The sequence below is a fragment of the Dermacentor albipictus genome, chromosome 1 (assembly GCF_038994185.2).
Source record: "Dermacentor albipictus isolate Rhodes 1998 colony chromosome 1, USDA_Dalb.pri_finalv2, whole genome shotgun sequence".
Classification (NCBI taxonomy): domain Eukaryota; kingdom Metazoa; phylum Arthropoda; class Arachnida; order Ixodida; family Ixodidae; genus Dermacentor; species Dermacentor albipictus.
Window position 1 is genome coordinate 60,765,272 of NC_091821.1, and position 27,968 is coordinate 60,793,239.

Here is a 27,968-nt window from a genome sequence, read left to right on the forward strand (position 1 = left end):
TTGATATATCCACATATCTAAATTGTTGGTAGCCACCAGGGATGTAAGCTGTCCGCCTACAACTACCCAAATGGTGTTTTTTGAAGGCGTGTCGCAGATTTTCTGCAGGTGCACACTTGCAGGCTGATGCTGCTGCTCGCCGGTTATCTTTCTCGGCCATTCTCATGCTGTTCGGTAGCCCAGGGTTCAAATGAAGCTCCTGGGGTATGGCAGATGAAGCTCTCGCACCCCGAATTGAATTTCATTACTGCCTCAGCCACAGCAGCTTCAACAGCAAAAAGCGAGGCATGCTGTTCCTTAAGGTACCAATCCCCAAATCATGGAATGCAAGCATTCATTATTGTTTTGGGTCATGCTGTGCTGGCACCTTTGAAGCAATTTTTCTTCTGAGAGGCGCTCATACACTGGTAGAAGGGCTTGACAAACATGGAAAGGCAAATTATATTGATGCTTTGGGATGGGCTCATTTTTTGCTTGCGCAGCTTTCTGATGGCACCAAGAGTCTGGACCGGATCGGCAAAGACTGTGCTTTGAAACCTTGTCGTTTGAAGCGATGTGGTGGTATGTTGCCATCACAGCATTCTGCATAGCCTTCACAACCCCTTTGTTGGATTTTAATGCCCATCTATAGTAGGCACTGAGTTTGGTGATCAGATCACCCGTCAATTTTCCTTTGCCACCAAGGGTGCGCATAGCAGTCCCCATTCTTTATTGGACATGATTCATGCAATCTTCCTTCTTGACTGGCACAAAGCCATACACTTTGGCCTGTCTGAGAGCAAGAAATGCGCAACTATCACCACCTGAAAGGACTGTGGTGTACCTCAGCTTGTGCAGCTGAAGTGACCTCTGGAACAGTATAAGCGCCGCTTCAACTTCCATCTTCCCTGCTTTCCTTTCTGTATTTTTTTGGCACATATGGCTTGCCTTCCAATCTTGGTAGTCCGGGTCACCAGGTTTCGGGCCGCGCACCCACCCAGCACAGAAGTTGCTCAGGACAACGTAGTCGAGCACAAGTCCGGAGAACAGTTCGATGACCGTGCCGACTCCGATGTGTGACGAATGGCCGTGCATCATCCACGAGCCATCGTAGGATACCGCTATATTCCCGGAGTACGCAAGTTTCAAGTCATTATAGAATGACTTCACTGATAGCGCACACATGCCCATCAGCTTTTGGGCAGCAGACGCCTACGCTGGCACCAGCTTCTGCTTGAGAGAGCCTTGCCACGTTTTGTTATGAAGGCCACAGTGGGAGATATTCATTGCAGCAAAAATGTTGTTAATTGCTGTTTGTCAATTTCCACTGCTAATCATCGCAGGAGCGGCAAGAATGTTCATTACGAAGCGGTTGACCGCTTTGCTGTTTTTCACGTGCGGCAAGCTCCACTTGGAAACAACATTGCCGCAGTTTTCACAAATGGCCAGAAGCTTGACGGCAAAACCGTACTGTCGCTCCTCTGAGTCAAAAGTCGCGGAGTTGCCCCAGAGACTGCACTTTAGACGCGAGACCAAAGTGCTTATCGCTTACGCACTGATAACATAAAAGCGTGACTTCATCTCTGCCGGCCTGTCTGCACCGTCGTTGACGCTCGTACACATGTCCGATTCCCGCCAGTTGTTGCTGGTTTTCCCCTGCTTGCTTCTGCCGTTGGAGCAATTCCGCTGGCTGCACCATTTTTGTGTCGTGCCGAACCCTGCTCCTGCGATCACTTATCAGCCGGCGACGTCGTCAGACCTGCTCGCTCTCGCCAGGTTCGTTGCATCCCGCATCGCAGCTGTCGCTTGAAACCAAAGGTGGGTGGTCGTCATCACGTTTTTCGGCATGGTCGGAGCACTTTTTGAAGTTGTAGCGCGCTTGCTTTCTTTTCTTGCCAAACTTGTTTCGAGCGGCAAACTTCCAACATTTTGACATCACTACACGCTACCCTAGCGGCTTGCAAAATGGTGTCGCGGCTTGCTTTTCAAGCGGGCCTGCGCGCCGTAGCAGATGACGCCAGCCACCCAAACCAAATGCAGGACTTTATTTAGTCACGTGCACTAAATGGGCGAATGGGGTCGCATGCTGAGACTTTTTTTCGGTGCGGTATTTCTAAATAGCGAATAGGTGGGAAATTGAAAAAGTAGTTCTTTCCAACGCGACCAAGATGGCCACGACAGCATGGATATGCTATGGATATGTGCCATGTTGCACGCCCTTTACAATAAGCCGTTTAAATGGAAGATCATCATACGTTGGCAACGAGTCGACCAGCTAGATTATTGCGTCATTGTGAGAGGCGGTGCAAAGAGGTGGCTGCCGCAGCCATGGTTTATTTGGGCTGACCAGCCATAGTGCAGCGGGATCTCGGGAGCAGCCGACACCGTGATTGCTCAGGTCAAGCGTGCTAGCATGTTCTGTTCTCACGCTACCTGAATGTGGGCTCACTTCTTCGCTGGCTTCGGAGGCGATAGTTGCGCTGCTACAGGTTCCCCCTCCTAGTGCAAAGAGCAACTAAAACAAAGTCCAATAGTAAAGTCCAGGTAAAGAAGTCCAAGTAAAGTGTGCAGATGGTGTTGTTGGTAGTGTCGGGTTCACGCAGTCCGGGAGAGATGTACCAGGCAGCGTAGGTTGTGAGTGAGGCACATCCACAGTGATGCCATAGTGCAAAATCGTGACCTGCCGCAGGTTTATGTAGATGCCCAAGCATGTAGAAGTCAGAGCTCCAAAAGTAGACTGACTTGCGTAGAGATAGCACAAGTGTTAGGCACTCACGATGTAAACGTAGAAGTGATGCTCAAGCTGAAAAAGCCAGATGGCAGAGCTGCTCTTGCAAAACTTCGGTAGGCCATGTATCCATGGAAGGTGTGAGCACAAAACATCGGACGGCTCGCTTACTACTGCTTGCGGTGAAATCTCGAATGCCGATAGCATCAGGGTTGCGGTGGTCGCTGAAAGCATCGCGAAGGTTGTGCTTGCGGCATCGCCATGCCTGTAAATGCGAAATTTGCACATAGTGGAGCCGGTGCATGGCTGAGCCTCTGAATCAATGATGAGTGAGTGCCCCCGAACGGAAAGTGGACAGCTTGCAGGAACGTCCAAGGAAGGAGAGTGGTGGGCCGTAGAGTAGCTTAAAATGCTTGCATTTGGCCCAGTGAATGCTTTAGCGCCGTCGTGCAGGTGCCTTTGAGCTGGGCAGGAGGCTCACAGACCGAGTAGAGGTTTGATGCAAAGACCGGCGCATACTGATGATCAGCAAGGGCGATGTGTGCCGACAAGACGTGGAATGACACAACGGTGCAAATGGCAAGAGCAATTGTGAGGGAGCGCTCGAAGTTACGTAGTGAGCAAGGACGGCTGCCCGCAAGTCCACGAGGATGTCGGGGCTCGGGGATGACAGCCAGAGCCCGAAATTTTGTTGAGAAGGAAATGGCTGTCCAATTAGATGAACCAGATGTCCGGCATGTCGATGTAGAATTCCCGGACACCCTACAACCGTAGGGTGTCTGCCTGACTGCGTGAGGCCACGTCACTTACCTTGGTAGAGCCGGTGCATTGATGCTGGCATGGCTGGGCTCGGTCGTTCGAGTCGCCAATCTGTGGGCGGCAGCGCGAAGGGGTAGCCACCGTAGCCACGATTTATTTAGGCCAGCCAGCCATGGTGCAGCGGGATCTCCGAAGTAGGCAACACCGCGGCCGCTCAGGTTGAGCATGTAAGCGTTTTCTGTTCTCGCGCTACCTGCACGTGAGCCTCCTTCTTCTTCGCCGGCTTTGGGGGCTATAGTTGTGCTGCTACATCATGTTTCTATTTTGGAATCAATTCTGTGTTCTCCAAAACCAGTCAGCATGACTTCTCACCTGCCTGTTTATGCCTGTCTCTTCTTGTGCACCACTCGGCGCTGCAGTGCCTGATGCAGTCCCTCCTTTTTTGTCTCTTCCCTCTCAAGTCACTGCTTCGGTGACTGCAGATGCTACACAGATGCTGTTAGATTCGAAAGTGGCTTTCAGCTCGCAAAAAATCCAAGACCCTTCCCACTCACTTGCAACCCTGTGAGCACAAATGAAGCGTGCTCAGTGCGGACTGTGGGCCTGCAAATCACACAGTGATGAGTCTTGCTCACCTATGCTGTGATGGTCTTTCTGCGAAGTTTGATGTGGCATGCAGTGGTTCTCTTAATCATAACTGTAATGTAAAAAACACCTGTTGAAGTAGGGGGTGGGGCCAGATTCGTTTGACCGCTCACAGAATCATAAAATGCTGTTTGTGGAGAGCCCTGGTCAACAAGACAGATCCAGAGTCAAAGACATCTCTAATTTGGCATCCAATGCCCAGAACCACTCAGCGGAAAGATTGGGTGTCATCCACACTTTCTTGTGGAATGTGTATCGGACTGGGAGGTCTTTTGCACTCTTGAAGCAGTATACTGTATTGCTCTTGCGGTTAACAAATGGCCACAGTTGGCACGATCCATCCATACATATGCACAGCCTGCAAAACTGAGGCATGCACCATGCTCATTTTTCCACCGTGGCATGTACTGCCTATCAAATTCAATGTCTTGTTTTACAGTGTCTGCCGAAATGGTGCTGTTTCAAATTCATTGGCATGAAATATTTCCAACAGCATGAGAGGTGATTGCACGTACCCTCTAGAAGTACACTTGCACGGACACGGTACGTTGAACGCGAGTTCGATATAGACGTATACAGTGCTATACTTTTGCATGAGATTTTCAGGGAATGTTACAAACGTTCAATATAGGCAATAATTCTATATATCCACGATTTATATATCTGGGATCGACTGCATAGACACAGAAAGGAGAGAAATAGAAGAGAGACCCACTTTACTAAATGGAGGCTTCTTTCATCCATGCAAGCCAGAGTCATTCACTATTGCACAACAATCAACTGTGAATGTGAGCAGGGTAGTCTACACAGCAGACTCTGTTTAAGACAGACATGACAGAACCTCGAAATAGTCCAGCTTAATAAAGTTCCATCCTAAGGGACCTCGTCATGATTGTCATCAGTGACAATAAGCAAGCAAGCAAGCAAGCAAAGGTAACTGACTTGTTCTTTATCTTTTCCACTTCCCTGTCCTCCTCTTCATGAAACTTTTTGATAAATGTTGTCAGTTCCACTTCACTGAAGTTGAGATATTGTGCAACCTATAAAAAGAAAAACTGCATCAAACTCAATGCAAAACCTTCAGTAAAGATTACATCATGGTGATGGTGCACTTGCTCCTGAAAATTGGTAGCTGCAAGTCAAGATGGAAACTTTTGGACAGGATCCAACTAGTACGTCCAAAAACACATTTCTTTATGAATGCTTAATTTCTTGCTTAGTGGCTCAGGAATCATAAAAATTATGAAGATGACCACAAAGGAATGGGGAAGGTGGCAACGAGTATGACTACAGAACCAGGCAAATGTCTCACCTGATCAGTGACCAATCAACTTAATGCATTAGTTTTCACAGTACTTTAACCTTTTCATATTGGTTATGATTTTGTCATATGCTGGTCCTAGACTCTTAAACAAGGCAGTATCAGGGTTCGTACAGAACTTGACTCAAAATTCAAGGATTTCAAGGATGACGACGGCAAAATTCAAGGAGGGAGAAAAACGTCATTTGTACACATACACTGAAAAATAGTGAAATCTTTTTTTCTTAGCTGCAAGAAATTGCAGCTAAGCAAAAGGAGAGGAAAAGGAGCTGAAAATTTCTTGTAGCTAAGTGGCTGCTGAGTTGGACAAATGCTTCAAGCTCTTCAGGTTGCTTTTCTAAGTTTACTTTCCCAATGTAATCATGTCAATCGCCTTCTGGCATAATTGTATATAGTACTGTTCGACTTCAGCCAAAAACACTCATTGTGTTAAAGCCAAATGGCCGAGACTTACTTTACACCAGGGAAAACAGGGGGAAGGCGGGTGATGGAAATTCAAGACGATGAGCAAAACACGAACAAGGTGAAAGCAGGAGCCAACGTTTCAACAAATGGGCTTGCCTTCTTCAAGGCTTGAAGAAGACCACAAGTCCACTTGTCAAAACATTGGCTCCTTTTTTCACTTTGTTCATGTTTTGCTCATCGTCTTACTTTACACCAGGCACTTCTAGAGCCTAGGGCTTGAAAATAGAGCGATGATGGCCGAGGTGTGAATCAACTAGCAAAACAATAAAATGATGGCAAGCCTTGCGTTGAACACACCACTCCTTTATCTCTAGCTTTGGCTAATCGCCTCGTGTGTGACTGATTGCAGCACCGCGGATGGCACTGGGTGGACTTCAATCAGGGGATTGGCGTTTGTTGTCTGCTACACTCCAGCTAAAATGGCTGCATTTTCATGTTAACTAAAATGAAAGTATGGGGTTTTACATGCCAAAACCACTTTCTGATTATGAGGCAAGCCGTAGTGGAGGACTCCGGAAATTTCGACCACCTGAGGTTCTTTAACGTGCACCTTAAATCTAAGCACACGGGTGTTTTCGCATTTTGCCCCCATCGAAGTGCGACAGCCATGGCCAGGATTCGATCCCGCGACCTTGTGCTCAGCGGCCCAACACCATAGTAGCCACTGAGCAACCATGGCGGGTTGCATTTTCATGTGTTTGCTCGCGCACCAACTGCGTGCTCGCATAGCCTTGCGCTCTCCAATTACTGTCTGTATTTCTTCATGTTGGTAGTTTTATAAATGACACCACTAGGAAGACAACATTGTATACTTAGTGTATCTTCCATATCACCACCCGATGTGGTAGCCTAGTGGTTATGGCGCTGTGCTGCTAAGCTCAAGGTCGCCCATTCGACCCTGGTTGCTGCAGCCACATTTCGATGGAGGCGAAATGCAAAAACGCTTGCACACAATTAAATTTAGATGCACGTTAGAGAACCCCAGATCATCAAAATTAATGTGGAGTCCTCCCCTACGGTGTGCCTAATTATCAAAAAGTGGTTTTGAAGCATGAAAATCCAGAATATAACTTTTTTATGAAAACATTTTTCTATTACTAACAACCTCGCTGGCAGGGACACAATCTCATGACTCAGTCTTAAAATAGTCCGCCGAGCGATTAAATGTCTACACAGCTTTCGGAATGAAGCAAGATTAAAGGGCCCAATTCGAAAATTTTGCGCCAAATAAGTGGCACTGCAGTACAACAAATCTTTAATTTCGTTAATTCTACTCTCTTGGTGTTGTGTATATAAAACTTTTCCTGACCAGAAAACTCTAAATATCTCGAACATTAGTTGCACCATGCTCTATTGTGTTTCGGAATCGTCAAGCATTGTGCCCACTATTTTCTTGCAAGTAAATCTCATTACCACGTTTTAATGCAACAATATTGTTTAGGCTAGCATCAGATGATTTCAGTTCAATGCATTTTCAAACTATCGGAGACCACTCAGAAGCTATCACTTTATTAGGGTAAGAATAAGAATAGTGTTATATATATAGAAGAAAGAAAGAAAACACAGGAATGCCTGTGCACATCTTGTTGCGCATTTGTAGGTCTTCCCCAATTCTCTATCTCTTCCATTTTTTCAAGTGTGTTTAGCGCACTTGTTTTTATAGCACTAATTCTCATCACTGGACAAACCTCACTTGCAAGATGTGCTTGCTGCCCACGGCAGCTGGAGGTCAGAAAGAAAGGGTTATGCTGAGCTGACTAACATGGAGGAGCAAGCTGTCACAGTGGAAGTAATCATGTTTAATTAAAATTACCTCGCGAATGTCAGTACTGCAGCTATGTAATACTACGTAACGGTTTTGTCCACTAATTTTATGCGATTTTCTATCAGACGTTCTAGACCACATTTTGTGAGAATGGCAGCAAACGTCTTTTATGATATGCTTAATGTGATGGGCAGCAACAAATTATAAGTCTGTGGCCGACGGAGTGGGCGACCAAACACGCAGCACAGGCAAACACAGTATTGCAGCACGGGCAGAGTAGCTGAAGGCCAAATGCTGCAGTTCATCATCAAGAAAGGGCCGACAAATCATTATGAGTGGGCCATGACAACATAAAAGCAATGACGAGAAACCAACTCCGTACACGTATGTGTACGCACGTGCATGTACAGCGTCAGGAGCTATCTACACGAAGTGTGGTGATGACAGTGACTCCGCCTGATATTTCGCAGGAAATAGTGTCCTGGACATTCCGTATACAGTGGAACCCCCATTATACGACTTTCTCGGGACCGCAAAAAAGCGTCGTAAATTCGAACATAAAGTATGCCTGTAAACATAACATATTACTTATCTCGCACGACAGATTTACGAGAAACTTAAATGAAAACTAATGTACTCTGCAGGGCTTGGAAACCCAAATTACCAAAAAAGTAAATGCGATAAGAATTAATGCTGCAGTACAGGTACCAGTCATACTTTATTGAAACGAACCTTTATGGCACTCCACTGCCCACTGCCATGATTCCCACCAGCTGGCGCGAACTTTTTTTAAGGTCGGTAAGTTTCTTTTGGACCTTGTTTGATCCATGAACCAGGAGCTTTCGCTCGAATTGGGCAACGTCCAAAAGGAGGTCCTCTGCGGCGTCACGTGAACAGATGAAGTTCCGGATGCCGTCTATGTGCCGTAGCACCTCGGCAAACGTGGTAGGCACAGGCACGGCATCTGTGGCGTCGTCGTTGTCCTCATCCAATGTAACAGGAGTGTCGGCACTAGGCAAAGCCTCCTCGATGCGCGACACCTTACCGCAGATCGCAACGTTGTCGTCAGCCTCTACGTACTTGGCGAAGGTCGTGGTGAGGTTTAAACCCTCGAAATCGTCGTTGGCGAAGCCTGCATTGGCTTTGAGCGGCATCGAGCTTGTTGTGTCCCCAGCAGAGAAGGCAGTCTCTCGCTTAAAGCCACAGTGCTTGAACGAGTTAGCGATTGTGCTCTGCGACACTGCATTCCACGAACTGGCAATAAAATGCATGGTGTCAAGCACAGTGATCTTTTTTTCCGACTCATTGTGCTCCATAGTCGCCAGCCGACGCTGCACTAACCGCTTCCAGTACCCTTGCTTGATGCACTTAATGATCCAGCGGCTGCAGCCGGCTTGTGCAGTTGGGCGGAAAAAAAACAACCTTTATGTTCCTCAGGCTGGACGTATTGGGTGGGTGGCACGGTGCGTTATCCACGAGAAGTGATATTTTCCTCGCCTTAGCACCCATTTTGTTATCCAGCCACTGCAAAAAATTGCTGAAGAGCGAAGACGTCATCCATGCCTTTTTGTTGAAGTTGTAGCTGCACGGCAGTGTCTTCAAGTTCTTAAAGCACCGTGGCTTTGCAAACTTTCCAACAACGAGCACGGGCAACCTCTTAGAACCGTTCTCGTTAGCACAGAATAGTGCCGTCACATGCTCTTTACTACGCTTGCCACTATGACAGCTGTCACCCTTAAACACAAGGGTTTGCTCGGGCTGCATATGGTAACAAATACCGCTCTCATTGGCGTTGAAAACATCGTGGGGCTTGTATGCAGCAATCATCTCCGGCAGCGACTCCATCCACTCATTCACCATTGAAACGTCCACGGAAGTGCTTTCTCTGCAGGAGTGGCTGTACATAATCCTGTTTCGTTTTTTAAAGCGATCCAGCCACTCGTCCAATGCCTGAAAGTCGTTGATGCCCAGACACAATGCCACAAGGTCCGCCTTTTCTTTTAGAATGGCGCCGTCAAAATTGATCGCAGAGCTCCATGCTTGATGCAGCCACTTGACGAGAACATTTTCTAACTTCTCATGCTGTCCTTCTTTTGCCACTTTCCGCTTGAGCCCGAACATGTTGGCATTCTGCAATATCACCACTTTGTTTGCCAGGATCGTCTTAAGTGAAGATTCGGGTATCTTAAGGTCAAGGGCAATGCTGGCTTTCGTGGCTCCATGACGCTTTTCCACTTCCTCGAGAATATTCAACTTATCGCCGAGCTACAGAACTGTTCGCTTTCGGGACATCGTGTGTCGTGTTGCTCCACACAACTCAATACCTCCGTTGAACGCTGGTTGCTAGGATTATGACGAAGAACATGTGTGATAAACCTAGGCCTCTCCGCGCTACCTTGTCGGCGATCTGCTGCTGGGAAACTGGAAGGAGAGAAATGCTTCCCCAACGTGACGAGAAGAGAGGGAGAAAGTGATTGTGGAGAAGAAAAGCCACTATTTCAGCACAGCGGGCATCGCAGGCGGCTGCTGGTGGGGGGGAGAGAAACGCTTCCCCAATGCGATGAGCGGCGACACCACCAAGAAGAGAGGGAGACACTCGCGGCACTTTTCTTTCGTCTGCCGTTCCGTCCCGCACGTCGCGAGGGTCATCGTAAATGCGGGTCAGGTGTAAAATTGGGTCGGATAAGCAGGGTTTTTAATGCATTGCTTCAATGGGAACTTCGCCGGGACTGCGCTAATCCGTCATAAAACCCAGGTCATTGCAAAACCGGGGGATGTATAACCGGGGTTCCACTGTATACTGTTTTAAAGACCTGCAGACTTAAATTTCAAAAACTTGAGCATAGCAGATCAACTGACAGTGTCACGTTGCCTTCATGCAGGAAGCGAGTGCCAGTGGAGTCCCCCCTCTGACGTCACATGCGAGAGTGCACCACTCAATGATCTTGGAGCTAAATGTGTACTGTCCTGTAGGAGCGCAGGGAACATCATACGTTAGCTGCCTCCAGTAGTTACTGCAAGTGTCTTCTTCTAGCCTTAGGTGTTTCGCGTGCATGATGGTCAGCCTATGCTTTGGTGGCATGGCACCGACAGCAACAACACACTTTCAGAATTCATCCAAGGCACGCATGCTTGTAGTGGTTGGCCTGAGGATATGGCACCACCATGTGTAGATGAAAATATTTACCCAGCATTCACAGCAGCCACTCCACAGACGTGTGATGCAAGCTTGGTTGTGGCCAAGTTGCTTGCACATGCTGTTTGGGATCAAGCTAATGTGTCAGGTGGGGGGTTCCTATCATACTGCATCGACATTTTCTTTCTTTCAATTTTATTTAGTTTTATGCTCAAAAGGCAGAAATTATCTATTAAAAAAATTTTGACATATGGACCAATTTTGACATATGGACCACGCAGCAGCTACATAGCAGGGAGTAGAACTAAAGCAGGTATGGCCTGGATTCCCGAGTAAGAGTTTGCCCAGGAGTGTGGCACCTGGCCACAAATGTAGTAGCCAAACAAATGCTTACTTTATTAAAGGCGCAGATATTACATGCACATCTTACAGATCTTACATGCAGATCTTGCACATAAAGCAAATGGACACATAAGAATGCAAAGACTGTGAGCCAACTTCAACTATGTTGTAGTCCACACCACACGACCTTGCATCCCTTCATACTGCTTAATGAAGTAAGCATTTTTTAGATAGTGCATACCTTGTATATTCAACAAACTTTTGTTGCTGGATTACGAGGGTCCATTGTAACAGACTTTTGACTGTATTCTTCTCAATAAGGCCAGAGTTATAATACATGAGGAAATGATCAATGTGTTCGTTCCGTCAGGAGCGGTAATTTGTTCTATGTAGTTACTGTGCCTTTTGTTTAAAGCGACATGAGGAATGCTCGACTCTCACGCATCCCCTGATGTTTTCCCCGCATGGCTCACGCATCTTCTGTGACCTGGCTTCTCCACGTAGCTAAGCGCCGGCAGCGGTCGGTGTGGTTGCAACATATTACGAGAGAGGGCGCGAGTGCTGCGCTGCAAATGCCACCTAATGGTGGGGTTAATCAGACACGACAGGGAGTAGGCTCTTCTTCTTGGGCTTGGGGTCGGCAAGTGGCGCGAACTTTCCACATCGTTCATGCCATATCTTACTTTGTTCCTTAAGGGTACAATCCAGGAGCTAGAATCTATAGATAAAAGATGCATCTTTCAAAAAGTTGACAATTTTGAATGCCTTTATTTCAGAGTCCTTTTGCAAGAATTGTTTTTATACACAGCAGAGATATTGTAAACTATGCATACTGAAGGTACGAATGCAAAATTTAATCACGTGTACAGTAATTTTAAGCAAGCAAAACATTACAACATGACAACAAAAACGAGCCAATATTGCAACACAAGAAAAATGTACTTGAAGGCTGGGTAGTGGGGTGCCAAGACACTGCAAAAAATGTGTTTTGTCTTGCTATTTTGTGTTGGAACATGAAATTAATGACGACTATACCCAACATACCAGACGGTTTTCTGTACCTTTCCGACTGAGTCACAGTAATGCCAAGAACCAGTGTGTCAAATGGCAGGCTTAGTACAACTACGTTTACAGTGTCTTGAGACACTGTGACTGCATTAGACAAGTTCTTTGCTGTGTCCATAGGTTGAATTTTGATTATCTATGCGATGAGCAGGATGCGAGGATAGCTTTAGAACAAGGTGTCTACCAAGTTGACATTTCCCAATTCCTCAAGTTTTCCAGGTTTCCCCACGAGTGCCTTCTCAAAACTCCCCGAGTGACCCAGAACTTTGTTTTATGTTAAGATGGGCTGACACCATGTCTGCCAGTGGTGTCAATCTCTAGGAAGCACATTTAAAAATGTTAAAAGAAAAACGACTTAATCCAGTTTGAATAGTAAGGAGTAGCGTTTATTTTACTCCAAAATAAAATAGAAGAGAGGGGTTAGTAAAATGCACAGTGAATAAAATATCTTTAAAAAAAAGGGGGGTAAAACCCATTGCAAATCAAGTTGAACATCCTCAAATACTAATAAAACGGAGATGCACACAGACGCAAATATTTTCAAATATGAGCTATTTCTATCAATTGACAGCAAGCTCATTGGTATGAGGCTTGAACTTTGTCACAAGTAAGGTTCTCTCGCAAGAGCTGGTAAGTAAGCCTCAGCTGACATACTCTCAGCCCGCGCACAACGCCTCAGTGTTACGTTTCGCTGCTTTTAAGAGTTTATTTTGGTTTGGACGAGGGACACGCACACCTTGGCATCAGCCAAAACTTTGTTTTTTGAGCTCAAGCTCCTTCAAAGAAGCGACGGCACGCTTCCTTTCCAGTTCATTCCTCAACGTGTAGGCCCTTTGTGTTCTTTGTCCTCCTTTCGCTACGCGTTTGCGCCACAGGCAATTTGAAGCATCCTGTTGGACAGTTGTACAGTCAACGTCCAATTTTTCGAACTCCTTCGGGGCCGCAATAACGTACAAATAAACTGGCAGCTCAAAAAAATGAATGCATGTCTTTTCTTTTATTGCCCTTAAGGGCTCAAATCACCACAGGCACATCCTAAAAAGCTCTGAAGGCCTACCAGTACACTTATTAGGCATACTGGTGCTCGTACTGTGACAGGTGATGGCGGGTGCACGCGTGTATAAATAAGGAATACATACTGTGTCCCGTGACCATTGACCCCCCCCACGCTTGTTAAGCTTCACCACAATACTTTTGCGTATGCTTCACAGCGTAACATTGCTGTATTGTGGCGCAGCTGACTTTCAGAAACCGGCATTATGCAACGCACCATGCCTTCCGGGCTTCGAAGCCAATCGCGAGGACCACAAAGGCGGAGCCGGTGCCATTGCTGACAGTGGCGAATTCTTTCAATGAAAAACACAGCACCCAAAGGCAAGAAGCTTAATAGCGAACGTCGAAGCAGCTAGGCCTAGCGTTGCCACAGTGGTGGCTATGGCTGCCAGCGAGAGCGCCGGTTCGAGGCGGCGAGGTAATCAAAACGGCAGCAGTGGTGGCTTTTATTAGTGCCGTTTTGGACCTGTGGCCACGACAAAAAGAGCGGAAAATCGGACAGCAAAAGCTTCTTGCGTCCAAAATTTCAGATACGTTTTCAGAAATGTTCTATGGGGTACATGGTGGTGCTGCAAAGCTGTCCGAATTATCGGGCATCCGGAAAGTCGGCCGTTGACTGTACAGTGGCAACTCTTCCAGCCAACAACATGCCGTCAAAGACAATTCGTTGTGATTCCACTCTGTTACTCGCGCCAGCATTACCGCGACTTTCGTTCCCTTTCAATAAAATTACAGCTAATTTTCCCTGATAGAAGCACGAATTCCCTGAGTTTTCCCCGAGTATTTCCAGACTACTCAAAATCTCTGAGAATTCCCGGTTCGTAGACACCCTGTAGAAACATGAAAACAAAAATCTAAAATATATTTTGAGAAAGCTGTTTTCTTCTGACCCAAATCACCTTAACAATATGCGTGACAAGGAATTGTCAGTGTCTCATGCAGTCCTTTTGGGCATTAAATAGGTGACATAATTAAACACGTCTCTAAATTAAACCACACTCAATAATTGAAATGGCACTGGATGCTGAAACAAGCAGCGTATGCTAAAGCAAACAAGGCAATGTCACCACATGCATAAAATTTGAAAAAAATTCAGGGTGAATAAATGCTAAAGGAAAAGAATTAAACTCCAATGGCAGAGACGCCCACTTGCCTCATAAGGTATTTCGTTGGTGTTCTCTCTGTTCATGATGAACAGTTTGGCAACAGCCTCATCAGGGCCCAGCATCACTCTTGCCAGCAGGGGGTACTCATCATCTTGCATCAACCTCCGTTCTGATCAGCATTGGGCATCATTTGCAATAAATAGAAACAGAGGACAACCATATAGCAATCGGTGTGAACACAGTTTCTCATTGTAAACCCTTCTAATGAAATTGCAGTGCTACGTCTGAATCGGAAGGGAAACTCTGCTCTTTAGTTCATGTTTCATGCACCTTTCAGCACTACCTCGTGAGCACGTTTCCGTTTTCTCAACAGTGCAGACACGCGAGAGATAAGCCGCTTTTTCCTGATGCGCGTGCGCATGCTGGATTTGTGAGAAAAATGTTGGGATTGTGCCTAGGTACTACGTACATGGACAGATCTTCATCCATTTGTCATCAGCCGAGCTGCGCTACGCAACCATGGATAAATACCACGGAGTAAACTCTCCCTCCACTTGTCTTTTGTGGTGAAGGGTCGGTAGCAGTTACAGAACATTAGTAATTGAGAGGTCAGTAGCTCGAATACATGTTCAAAATTATTATTTTTAAAGAACCTGCATTATTACCCTATTTGCACAATTCTAACACGAACTTTTTTTTTTGCTAAAAGTTGCCTTCAAATTTGTGCGCGTGTGACAATTGGGCTCAAAATGGAAATCGGCTGCAAAGCGGCTAGCAGTACCACCACTCTCCCAGAACATACCATCAGGACAGCTCAATCAACATCAGTATCACGTGAGTGAGTTTTGGCATAGTCAAGTGTAGCACATGTTGCTGCTGCTGCTATTGGCACCTTGTTTCAGTCGTTATGGCTTCGAAGAGCTACCACTACAAAGCGTCCTTGAAGCGCAAGGTTATTTTAATTGCCGAGAGGGAAGGGAACTGAGCGGCATCACACACATTGGGCATTCCGGAGACATCTGTGCATGATTGGCGCAAACAAAGGAGTGCAATTTTTTGATGCAAGCTTTGAGGAAAGGATTCACTGGCTCCAAGCGAGGACTTTTTCGAGAACTTGAAGACTCCCTAGTGGAATTCATAAAGGAGCAACGAATGAACCAATATCTCTGAAATTACCTCTGCAGTCACCTCTGAAATTATGAAGGTCAATGCGCTTCAAATGGCAAATGCTATAAAGGCTCCCGGCTCCAGTTTTAAGGCTTGCAGGAGCTGGACAACCTAGTACATGAAGCCCAAGGGATTTTCATTCTGTCAAAGGACTAGCATTTTCCAAAAGCTGCAGGAGGCATATGAAGAGAAGCTGCTTGCCTTCCAGAGGTTTGTGATCAAGCTCCGGCATTCGCATGGCTACCCACTTGGCCTGATCGGAAATGCTGACCAGACGCCGGTATTTTTCAACATGCTGGCCAACTACATGGCTGAAGTTCAAGGCACAAAGCAAGTGTGAATTCCTTCTTCCGGAAACGAGAAGACGAGAGCGACAGCAATGCTGTGCTGTTGGGTTGATGGGCAGAAGCTGAAGCCCTACCTCATTTTCAAGAGGATAATGCTGCCACCAGGCCTCGTGCTTCCGGAAGGTGTGATAGTGCGGGTGCACCCAAAAGGGGTGGATGGATGTCGAACTGATGATCGACTGGATAAACACTGCATGGAATAGGACAGGAGCGGACCTGGGCGTGCTTGCCGTGCTCGTTCTTGACTCATTCAGGTGTCATGTCAATGACCGCGCAAAGAAGAGACATGGCAAATGAAAAGGCCAGCGCTGCAAGACCTCCAGAAGTGGGTTTGCGGCACTTGGAAGGCACTTCCGTGGGCGATGGTGGTGAATTTTTTCAAGAAGTAGGGCATTTCCAATGCACTCGAGGGCAGTGAAGAGGACTGTCTGGTCAAGTGAGAGTGACAAGGAGTATTCATCAGACCCAGACACAGACCTGTAAAGTAGACCATTTGTGTTTTGATCCTGCCACAGTTTCATGCGTCAAATAAAATGTTTCCTGCCAGGTATGTGGTGTTATTTGCGCAGTAAAATCGGTGTCAAATTGTGAGATATTGAATATTGAAATACTCTTGACACCGTAGGTGTCAAGAGTATTTTGAGTGCTCACTCGGCCGCTCGAGGGCTGCCGCGGCTCGTTATAAACTTTATTTGAAATAGTTTCATGATGAATTAGATGTTGACATATACAGATATGTTAGTTTATAGACATACTGCCTGAATATGTGGTTTTCCAAAAATAAACTTTTTTGCGATTTTTCGGTTTTCAAAGCCCCCCCAAGGCCACCCAGTAGTTAGTATAGGCACTGCACTTTCAGAATCAGTTTAAATTTTACCGCTCTGGCCAAATTGTGATTTTTGACAGACCTTCTTGCAAACCAATGTGCATATGTTGTAGCGAAAAGGGGCGCGACTGTAACCCTCTGCTGCGCTTGAGAAAAAAAGCATGCCGCTCACTTACGCTGCACTAGCATCAAAACTTCGTGATCGAATGACTCCCAGCAAGTCAAGAATTAAACTACATTGCTGGCTTTGCTGTCAGACAGTGCAGAGCGATGATAATTACCCGAAAATGACACCAGCTGTTCACTAGTGAGTTTTGGTTTGGAGTCCGAGTCATTTTATTCAATCAAAGTGTTTTTCTGAAGGTCCGCCGCATTTTCAACATGTGCAACTGTCATTTTCAACCAGCTTCCAAGAGTTTCGGTTGTCTTTCTCTTGTAAAATCTCAGCAAGGGGCGCCGCCGGTGTCACTACGCAACTATCGAAACTCGCTCCCATGGCGTCGTCCCGCACGGCTGCATTGTGAGAAAAGCGTCCCGCTTGAAATTATGCTGCACCTGCACTTGACTTTAGTGACGAGGACTTCAGTTATGATTCCGAAGATGACAGAAAACCGGATTCAAGCTCTGACGGTGACAATGCATTGAGTCAGCATGGGACATCCGCAGCTGTTTACTGGCGAGTTTCGTTTGTGTTCGTTGGTGAGTGGTCTCCTACCTTGTGTGTGCCTATCTGCTGATCTTTGTGCGTGACCTGAGAAGTCTACTAATTATTTTCAGGGTGCATACTTTGCTTGGTCATGATGTGCTGCTGATCTCTGCTATCGGCAGCAAAGAAACTTCCGTTCATGCCAAGAAGGCCACCCGTAGCACATCTCGGCCAAGCACTACGAAGCAGCACAAGACAGTTTACAACGGCATGGCATTTCTTTCTGCTCTTCTTCACTACAGAGGTGATAAAGACAATCTGCAAAAATGCAAACTGATATGCTTGGATGTACAATTCTGTAGTTGCGCAGCTACGCTGAGTGACCGTTCCTGAAAAGAGGTGCATGAGTCCAGACAAACTGGTGAAGTGCGTTCCTTGCAGTTCTCATCGGATCATCCTCAGAAGATGGCGAAAAAGCGGAAGTGCAAAATGTATTACGAGGACCGCAATGTCGAAGAAAAACCAAACGTTTTATGGGAAAAGTGCGGAGTACACCTATGCTTCACAAAATTTAGGAGCTGCTTCACCACATGGCACGAACGATGAGGCAGTTTCTGGTCTTTTCTTTTTTGTATTCGAAGAACGGTGGTGTACTGGGCATTCATCTTTTCAGACACTATTCCTGGGTTATTTATCTTTGAAATGTATATTCTGAATTTCCTTCGATATTAATGTTTTTGTAGATATGTTTTTTATTCTTGTTTTTATCAACTGGCCGCAAAAATGGTGCTTTATAAAATCTTTATGAGTTACCCAATAAATTTTTTGTTTTGCAACATATCTTTTTGGAAAGAGCATTTCATTAAGTACAATATGCTATGCTTCAATGAGTGCTAGAATATTATTTGAACTGGTAAATAATCTTTTCCAGAGACCTATAAAAAACTACCATTTTCTCACGGTAACGAAAGAGTTACTATAACCACTGCTTCAAACTGTATGCATCCCTTGTGTCTACACAAACAAGTTGCAAGGAAATATACTGTGAAGCACCTCTTTAGACCACCAATGTAGTCAAAGTGAACGCGAATGTAGGAAACATGCTCTCCCATCAGTGGTTACTAAATCTAGCAGAAGTCACCACCAGACATCAGTTTAACTTTCTCAAGATGCCTAGCTAACTGCAACCGTTAAAATAAAAACACATCAGTGGAGCCATCTTGCAGGAGACAAGGCCACAAATACAGAGAGTGTAGCCTGTTTGAAAAAGCTTTTCTTTTTAAAAATTCTTATATACTGGCTTTCTTTTGTAGAGAAAAAGCAACTTAATGATCTACTTCAGTTTCAGTTCATGCAAGAAGAATTGTCTTTACCAATTCTGTTTTCTGCCATGTTTCAGTCTGAAACTCTGCTTGCAAATAATTTCTTACATAGAAAGGAACAAAAGATAACAATACCTCCAGTGTCCCGAACAACATAGAGGGCAAAATCTTGAGGCGAATTCTCCACCTTGAATTTGTCCAAGAGCTGGTTAATTACTTCTGGGGCATTCACAAGGCTTGTCACCCAGACACTGGTCACGCTACCATATGCGGGAGTGAACACGCTTGTCTGAAAAATATATTTAGAGAGAGGAGAGATAAAACACACTGAGAAAATATGTGTTCACTTGTATGTGCACATCAAAGATGGGCTCAGTCATACATATACATATAACATCATGGGTGAAACAAGGACCTTAGGCTATCTTAAGCCAGTATGGTGTCATACTTGGTCTAATTATAAAACAGTCGAGTGGCTCTACAACGAAATGACCTGTATAACGAAGGAATGATTCTGCCCCGGTTCTATTGTGAGTTGTGTGGTGCGTGACTTTTACAATGAAATGACCTGTGTAACGAATGATTTGGAGGCCCCAAGCACTTCGTTACAAAGGCGTTCTACTTGTACACTGATAAACTTGTATACAGCTCAGACCAGACATAATGTAACCGCTTATAATACAGAGTTTCCCGATTCCCGTTTCTCTTCCCGTAGAACTCAATATATATGAATACAATCCCCGACCGACAAATCGGACACCGATAATCCGGACATGCTCGGTAATTTGGACAGCTTCTCAGCAGCGCCAATGGCCCCATAGACGACCGATATTTTGGACAGCCGCCAGCTCTACATTCGATTATCTGGACTTCGTCCATGGCTGTAGTGTGTGCAGACTTTGCCGACATTATCTTCTCTGGTAACCTCGACAAGACATCAAGCATGGCTTCAGAGATTACACGTTAAATGGCGATCCCTTAGGCCTTGCCTTGGTCGTAGCACTACACCTCAGAGATTGAACTACAAATGCCAATCTTGGAGGCTTTGCCTGAATTACAGGTTGCATTAACATTGGGATCATCATATCCTATTCCAGCAACCCCGATATGGCCTTCTCTTGCCATTCTGTTTGTTGAGTTTGCCTTTCAGACACTGTTCCACTATTCTGTGCTTGTTTTTTTTAGTTTGCGTTCCAAACAGTGCTCTGCTGGCTCCAAGAAGTCTTTCTCATGAACTTATCGACAGTCCGCATCAAATGGCACCAACGGTGCTCTCGCAGTCCGAATGATTCTACAACTGAAGAGCCTGAACCTGGCGCCTACCACAACTTGCTCAAATGCGGACGTCACTGATGACCTGCTAGGCTGCGGTGTGCCGATTTCTGGCACCATTACATCTGAAGACTTTGCAGACGTCGACAGCGCGGTGTTGTCGTGTGCGGAACTGAGCGATGACGAAATAATTGAGCAAGTTCTCCCACCGTCAAACAGCGACTCACTCGAATGATGATGATGTGCCGTGTGCGCCGGAGCCTTCACATGCGGACTTGAGCCTTTGCAGTTTTTGCATTGGCGTACAGTGACAGCACAAAATTGGCCGAAATACAGCCGTACTTGGTTGCACGTAAATGGAAGTGCATGCAGCAATGAATTGACCATTTATTCCTTGCACAGGGGCCTTAAAACGTAAATAAAGTTATCCTTTTTTGGATACATTCGATAGTTTGGACTTATTTACGTTCCCTGTGGAGTCCAAATTATCGATCGTCGAATGTACCGCTTGTAGTGAAGCTGCACAAGACGAAATACCGGTTATAATGTGGTTGCCGTAAAATCCTTCAGAGAGGTATGGCAGCGAGCGCGCTTCTCAACGAGGCATGCTGGCCAAGGGGAGAGCGATGAGGGCAATGCAAAGGAGGAGCAGATGCGAGCGAGTGAGCGAACGAACAATAACAACAACTGGTGGCAGCACGCTGGCTCAACGGCATATGGTCCGCACTGAACGCATGTATAGTGTTGCTATTTGGCTCTTCAGTTTGTGTGTGGAAAGCAAATACAGTCGCTGACTGATATTTTTTGGCCACGAATGGTCTCTCAAAAATGTTCGAATGATCAAGCTGGCTGGAAAAGTGAATTTCAACTGTGAAATCAATTTATTGTCTTTTTACAATTCGAGAAAAATCGCTTGAGGCTGCGAGTGCGTTTCACATTCGCCCACCGTGTTGTGCATTGTCGTGAAGTATAGATATCACGTATGACACCTTGACTCCGCAATGCTGCCAGTTTAAATGGTGTTCAGCAAATTCATCAGTTCGAAATATTGATCATTTGTGACCTTTCACCTTTCCTGCCTACATAGACATACAAAATTATTCTATACGAGTTCGCAGCAATTGCCAGCTGATCGCCCACTAACTCTGCTTCATGTGTGCTGCCGTTAGTTGAGCATGTGTGTGTGATTGCGTGCCAGATCTCCGTGTGTTTGTCTATGGGTAAGAACATATATCAAGGGAAAGCTTCCTGCGACAGACAGCATGCCACCTGGCACCCCAGTCAGCTAGGCCTAATAGCGGCGTATTGTCAGAAGTCGATGGTCAAAGTTGCGGTTTAGTGCAGAGTCAAGCAAATGCTTCGCAGAGACTATGGAACTTTGAAAGCAGAGGAACCACCTCGCCAACAAAAGTGAGGGCATATCCCAGTGGTACAGTAACCGACCGATTTTTTGGACTCATAAAATTCGGGCTCGATGGATATTCTGGACTTCATAAATGCACCATCAGGGTTCCCACAGAGCTGATGCATTTTCACAACCGATTATTAAGACAACATAAAGTCAGAAGTTCGATTTTCAGGACGAAATTTGCCGCAACGGACCAGCGCTATGAGTCAGGGAGGACGGCATCTTGAATCTTGAGCCGCTCGACTAGCTCTGGATTGGACGTGAAGTGGCTTGGATCGGTATAGTAATTTGATTACCAAGTATAGGAGGCGTCCAAATCCATGCGGCAACGGTGGCGCCTGTTGTAAGAAATGCCGACCTTAAAGGCCATGCTTTTGCCTGTAGCCTGCGGTGGAAGCGATTTTGAGAGCCGGAAACTGGTCATGCGTGACCAGTTTTGGACACCACCTATGAATGCCAGGTGATGCTCACGATAACCACCATCCTAATCAGTTTTGCCTCGGTGTCGCAAGTGGTGTCACGCACGTTTTCGTCCAGCAGTGATCCGCCGGCTTTTATCCAGTACAGTGCAATTGAAATCATCGCCTGCCATCACTAGCCGCCGTACAACATATCATCGCTATTTCAGTGTGTTGCGGCCGTTCATTCAGCGCAATGCCGACGTGTTTTTGACGCCATGGCCCCTGCTCTTCACCCACCTCCACCGAATGTGTCGAAGAAGCGTGGAAAATATTTGACCATTTCGCTGGAGAAGAAAGCCGCCAATCATCAGGCTTATCGAGCAAGGACGGACCCAAGTCGACGTCGCGAAAGAGTTTAATATCTCTAAACAGACCTTGTCTGATTAGGCGAAAAACAAAGAAAAGATCTTGTCTGCAGTTGACCAGTCCAACTGCAAAACAAACAAAAATTTACCGGAACGGACAACATCTGAAGCTTGAAGAGGCCCTGCAGCTGTGGTTGAAAGAAGTCCTAGCAAAGAACCTCCCCGTTTCGGGCAACATGCTCAAGCAGAAAGCCGAGATGCTTGCTTTAAAAATGGGCATTCAGGACTTCACCGATGGTTCACCGATGGGTGGATCTGTGGGTCTAAGAAAGGGAACGGAGTCTTTTTCAAAAAGTTCGTGGGGAGAGTGGTGCCGTGGTTCAACTACAGTCACGGATTACCGGACAAGTTGAAGTTGAAGGCTCTGCTACAAGAGTATGCTCCTGCAGACATTTTTAATTGTGATGAGACAGGCCTATTCTTTAAAATGCTGCTGGACCGTTCACTTTCCTTTACTAATGAGGCCTGCGCTGGTGGGAAGCATAGTAAGGAGAGGGTAACTGTTATGGTTAGGGCAAATGCGATTGGCACCGAGAAGCTGCTCCTTCTAGTTATAGGAAAGGTGAAAAACTACCAACGACCTTTGCAAAAACCCATTATAAATTTTTTTATGAGGTGCAGATGAAAATAGGCAGCTTTATTGCACTCATCGATGTTTGTAACGCATCAGCTGCGTTACAAGTGTCGGCGTACGAATAGGGTACACTTCTAACGTATCAGTGTAAACGTGGCCACTATCGCTGCCGCATGCGATTTGTTGCGTGCCCCCAAGTGCAGACGAGAAGAACCGAAAGGCACCCTTTATGTTGTTGACCAAAACCATTATGAAGCCTGCAAATAATAAAGCCGAGGCAAGTTTGGTTGTAGCTTTTTTTTTTCATGGAAGTGCAGAAAGTGATGAATGAAATGGGGCATCTGCTTAAGAATGTTGGGTATGCGCAGACCGCTTGGTATGTCTTGAAGAGTTGTTCGCGTAGCATTCGACAGATGGCAAGTGCGATCATCATTAGCTAGACTTGGCACATGACATATCGCTATGACAAGTTCAGGGTGTGATCATTACATGAGAAAGAGAAAAAAAAAAAAAAAAGAATTTTGACGACAAAATTCACGGGTTCGATCATTACGCGAGTGTGATCATTATGCTAGTAAATACAGTATATGGTGAAAAGTAGCCATGATGACCTTTTCCATAGCAAGCACATCATTTGGGTTACTTTTTATGTCCCAGCCATAATAGTTTGTGAGTTTTTTAATTAATCTCTGTGTTAGGCGGCCTTTTCCACTCATGCTGAGCTCATGGTCCTTGCTCTTGTTTTTCTCAACAAGGTTGCACAAAGCAGTGCCCATTCTTTTCTTCACGTGATTTGCACTCTCTTGTTTCTGTATGGGTATGAAACCATACACTTTGTCTTCACTGAGGGCAATATAAGTGCGGCTATCCCCATCAGAAAGGACATTTGTACAATGGAGCTGGTGTTTCTGAAGAGACCACTGAAACATGGATTTTGCCGCAATTATTTCCATTTGCCTTGCACTTGCCTTGGTGTTTTTTTGGTATTGTGGTCTGTGTTCATGCCACTCTGAGTAAATACTGTCTCCAGGCTTGGGGCCAAGAGAACAGCCATGGCAATAATTAGAGAGGACACAGTGGTCCAAGACAAGGCCAGAATATAATTCAATAACACAGCCAACACCAATGTTACCTGTGTGGCCCGTTGTCATCCAAGTGCCATCCTAGACCACATCAATGTTGCCTGGGGCGCGTCCAAGTTCTCTGTAGATCTTGCGCACCTTCTGTGCACTTTCGGACTCTATTGTCATGGCTGCTGAGGCAGTGGCAGAGTGACTATGCCTACGGTGCAGCCTTGCATAGGACTAGTGATACAGTCCTCGATGGGAAATGTCCATGTGGGAAAAAATATAATTCAACGTTGCTCGCTTTTTGTCCACTGACTGCACAGCTCTCAGTGCACAAATGTTCACTTCAAGAGGGTTGATCTGCTGAGTGCCCGCACATCTTGGGGATGACCACCTTTCGCTTATCACCCCACAGTCGTCACATAACAGTTCTATTTTAGTTGCAAGCCCAAGAGATGGCTAAGTTTCAACACAAATTGGTGTTTTCCCGCACTAATTGCAGCTTGCTGCAGACAGCAGCTTGTGTTTAAGAGTGCTTTGTATACAATGAAAAATGACAACTCGGGAACCACGTCGTCAGCACACTCTCCTTCTTTCAAAAGTTGAAATTTCCCCTTTGTTGCAGGTGTAGATGACAGTGCATTCAAAACACCCACTCTTGTTTACTCTCGTTGCGCAACCTCTTCATTCGTGAGAATTGGAGCTGAAATCCGCAGCTGAATGTTTGACGCAACAATGTCTGCTCTCACCGATGTCACATTGCAGTCACGACCACGCACGGATGCGCCTTCACCACAGCCCACGGTCGCGTTGTCACCAGTGCATGCAGTCGGGTCATCAACACAGTCTAGGGTCACGTCAACACAGCCCACGGTCACGTCGTCAACACAGCCCACGGTCACGTCGTCAACACAGCCCACGGTCGCGTTGTCAGCACTGCATGCAGACACGCTTTCCCGAGGTAAGTGGTAATAGTCGCAGACAACTGCGGGGTGCACGGCGCTGTAAACAACCTGCAAGCTATTCGTCTTTAATTTTTTCCACCGAATACGAGTGTGCTCCAGCCAATGGACCAAGGGGTCATTAAAAACCTCACGGGCCCATTTACTTGGCCACACACTCATGTATTTTGACAACGGGAAAACGTACTCCGTTAACCTGTTCTCGGCATTCGGCATGCTAGCGGATGCCTGGAAGGCTGTTCAGCCTTCGACGATTGCAAATTGTTTTAGGCATGCTGGATTTTGCAACTCTGAAGAGCTCGTGACCGTAGAGGCAAACGGTACTGCTGAAGACATGATTGACACCAGTGAGCAGCTGATTGCCGACTTGCGCAGCAGTGGGATGAACCTTCCCGCTGCTGTTACTTTTCACGAGTTTGTCGCAATCGACAACAACATAGAGTTGTGCCCGGAACTTACGGACGATGAGATCGTGCGCCAGGTGACTGCACCACCGCAATGCGACTCTTTGACTCTGACACGTCTGGCCACCCGCAACCCTCAACGCAAGACATTGTCAACGCTCTAATATTGTTATCTATAGTCGGATCCAACTTTACAAAAAAGGGGAGGCCCCGCCCAGATGACCGAAGCGCGACGTCCGATTGCCTTCGCGACTAAAATAATCCCGCTCAAAAAATCGTGCTTCTGAAATGTGCAATTCGCGGTATAAATAAAGACTTTTGTATTTTGATGACTGGTTTAGTAGAGCTCTCATGCACATGCGGGATCGCGACAGAAAAATAACCCCGTGCCTTCCACAATGCTGCCCGTCGTCTACTCTTTAGCTTCAATGCAAGTGACATAAGTAGAAAGAGCAGCTCTGCATGGCTTTTGCGCTTGTTTACATGTACACGGCACATTTACTACTCCTGTTCCGAGCTTCAAATGAATCAGTTGCTATTGAACAAGTACTTATATAAAACAATGAATTTATCGCAACCATTACAAACTCAAGACGCTCGGTGTCAGCGAAAGCACAGTGTTCATGGTGAGGAGGGAGGTCAAAGCTTCGCATATTTCAGGTGGCAAATTGTCGATGCCCTCGCGAAAGCGCCCACGAAATGCGGAGAAAAGAAGACGCAGTACGAAATATGACACGTTGTGCGCGCCGAGGTCGTGTGCACGATTTCTTTCGCTGCAACAAGATACCGATTGTCGAGAAGATCACTCAGGTTTCCTCGTGGCTGCACGGCGTCCACGACGGAAGCGGCTACCGGATCATGGACTACTATTCGGCCCCTCCCAGTGCCGGCAGCAATGCAACCCCCCCCCTGTTGTCTGGCGGCACCCGCACCAAGAACGACTCCCACTGTGTTTGGGACGGTTTCCAAAGGAGGGCTGTGTTTCGACCCCGTGCCTTGCAGTTGGTTCCGTTTTTCCTATACGGGCCATAAAACTTCCGCGGCGCACCATTCCGACCGACCGCCAGATTGGCCCGACGCCGCAGCGCGGTTCGAGGAAGTGCCGGCCACCGAGAGCGGTGTTAAGACCACGGAGGCTGCCCGGACCCTCTCTCTCTCTACCTTGTTTCGTCCTTAGGGACTGTCTGGGGAATCTGGGGACTGACGGGTGTTATTTAAGCAGCTTGCAGCTGCTCTGTTGGTCTCTCTTCTGATAATGACGACAACGTGTAAACATTGTATAAAGAATTCCTTGCGGAGAAAGCTCTCCTCGTCTCCGACTCTGCGTGAAGTGGGGTCCAGACCTCCTGCCGGCCACACATACCTTGGCAAAGGCAACAATGGATTTCCCATCACTGAAGCGGTGTACAGTGCGTCACGTACAGCAGCCAAGCATTCTCCCGTAACCTCTCAAATAAATAAGCAGTTCATTTGGCAACATGTTCCTTTTAATGGAAGCCCAATTCTGAAAAAGCAACGTCCTGCACAGATCATGCTCAATATAAGTATTGGCATGGAAACGTGCTGAAATGCTGGAAAATCTGAATGCAAATACAGTTATTAACCCCGAATAACTATGTGGGGCCCAAAATGCTCATTCGGACAGCCACTGTCCAGCTACACACGAAAAAGCAGTAGTCAATGTGAAGTTGACAGCCACTCTTAGCAGCCTGCAGGCCAATGTCAGAAGGCCCAAAATACTCTATTGGGCAGCCTCCTACGAGCATGACGGGCCTTGTGATGAAATAACAGTCATCGGGGCACGCTTGAAAGGCATCTTTAGCATCTGCACTTCAAAGCGCAGCCATGTCGTAGCCATTGTAGGTGAAACGGCAGCAATCAACGCGAAAATGACAGCCACTGTTGGCAGCTTGCATGCAAACACACATTTATGTGGTGGCATTGTTTATTTTGGTTACCTGGCCCAGGCAAGTAATGCGAATAAGAGAAAAATGATCAAACATCATTAGCTTAGTGAGGCCCCAAATACTCATTCGGGTAGCTATTAATAGCAGTAGTCGAGGGCATGCTTGAAAGGCACCATTAGCAGTCTGCAGGTCAAAGCGCAGTCAAGCTGTCACCACTGTTGGTGAAACGGCAGCAATCAACGCGAAAATGACAGCCACTGTTGGCAGCTTGCATGCAAAAACACATTCATGTGGTGGCATTGCTTATTTTGGTTACCTGGCCCAGGCGAGTTTTGCGAATAAGAACAATTATCAAATATCATTAGCTTAGTTAAATTCAAGATACTCATTTGGGTAACTATTAATAGCAGTAGTCGAGGGCACGCTTGAAAGGCACTGTTCGCAGTCAGCACATCAAATCACAGTCATGCCACAGCCATTGTTGTATTTGTTTATCTGACCGGGCAAGTAACCCCAATGTAAGCACAATTATTCACCCTGAATAGCTCTGCTAGCATTGTTCGTACTAAAAAATGTTGAGTGAGTGAAGTTGAATGTGTTTTATTGAGGCAATTATTTAATTCACAAGCCATCGGCATAATGATGGACAGCCAGGTTCAGACAATGACATTTGTGAAGTAATAAATGGTGAAAGTTGCAAAAGCTCTCAGTGCACTGCTTCGCTGGGCTCAATTCACAGAAAAATGTCTTTGCAACGACGAAAGCGAAATGACTCCCCACTGCACAATGTTATTCGTGCTGAAAACTTTTACCATCATATGTGATGGGCAGCGAAACCGTCTGTTTACTAAGACTGAATGCATGAAAAATGCAACA

At 46.2% G+C, this 27,968-nt stretch overlaps 1 protein-coding gene across 9 annotated transcripts in view; it reads right to left on the reverse strand.

Moving 5' to 3' along the window:
- The window catches only part of Rassf (Ras association family member), a 44,054-nt gene that overhangs the window by 4,943 nt on the left and 11,143 nt on the right, over positions 1-27,968 (reverse strand). For all 9 annotated transcript variants that reach the window (XR_010569648.1, XR_010569647.1, XR_010569646.1 and 6 more), the window contains 3 exons: positions 18,808-18,961; positions 14,412-14,533; positions 5,054-5,151 (listed from right to left, as the gene is read on the reverse strand). Coding sequence is in view for 5 of the 9 variants with exons in the window: in XM_065452064.2 (XP_065308136.1) it covers positions 5,054-5,151; positions 14,412-14,533; positions 18,808-18,961 (374 nt within the window). In the remaining 4 variants the exon portion in view is untranslated. The remainder of the gene's footprint in view (positions 1-5,053; positions 5,152-14,411; positions 14,534-18,807; positions 18,962-27,968) is intronic.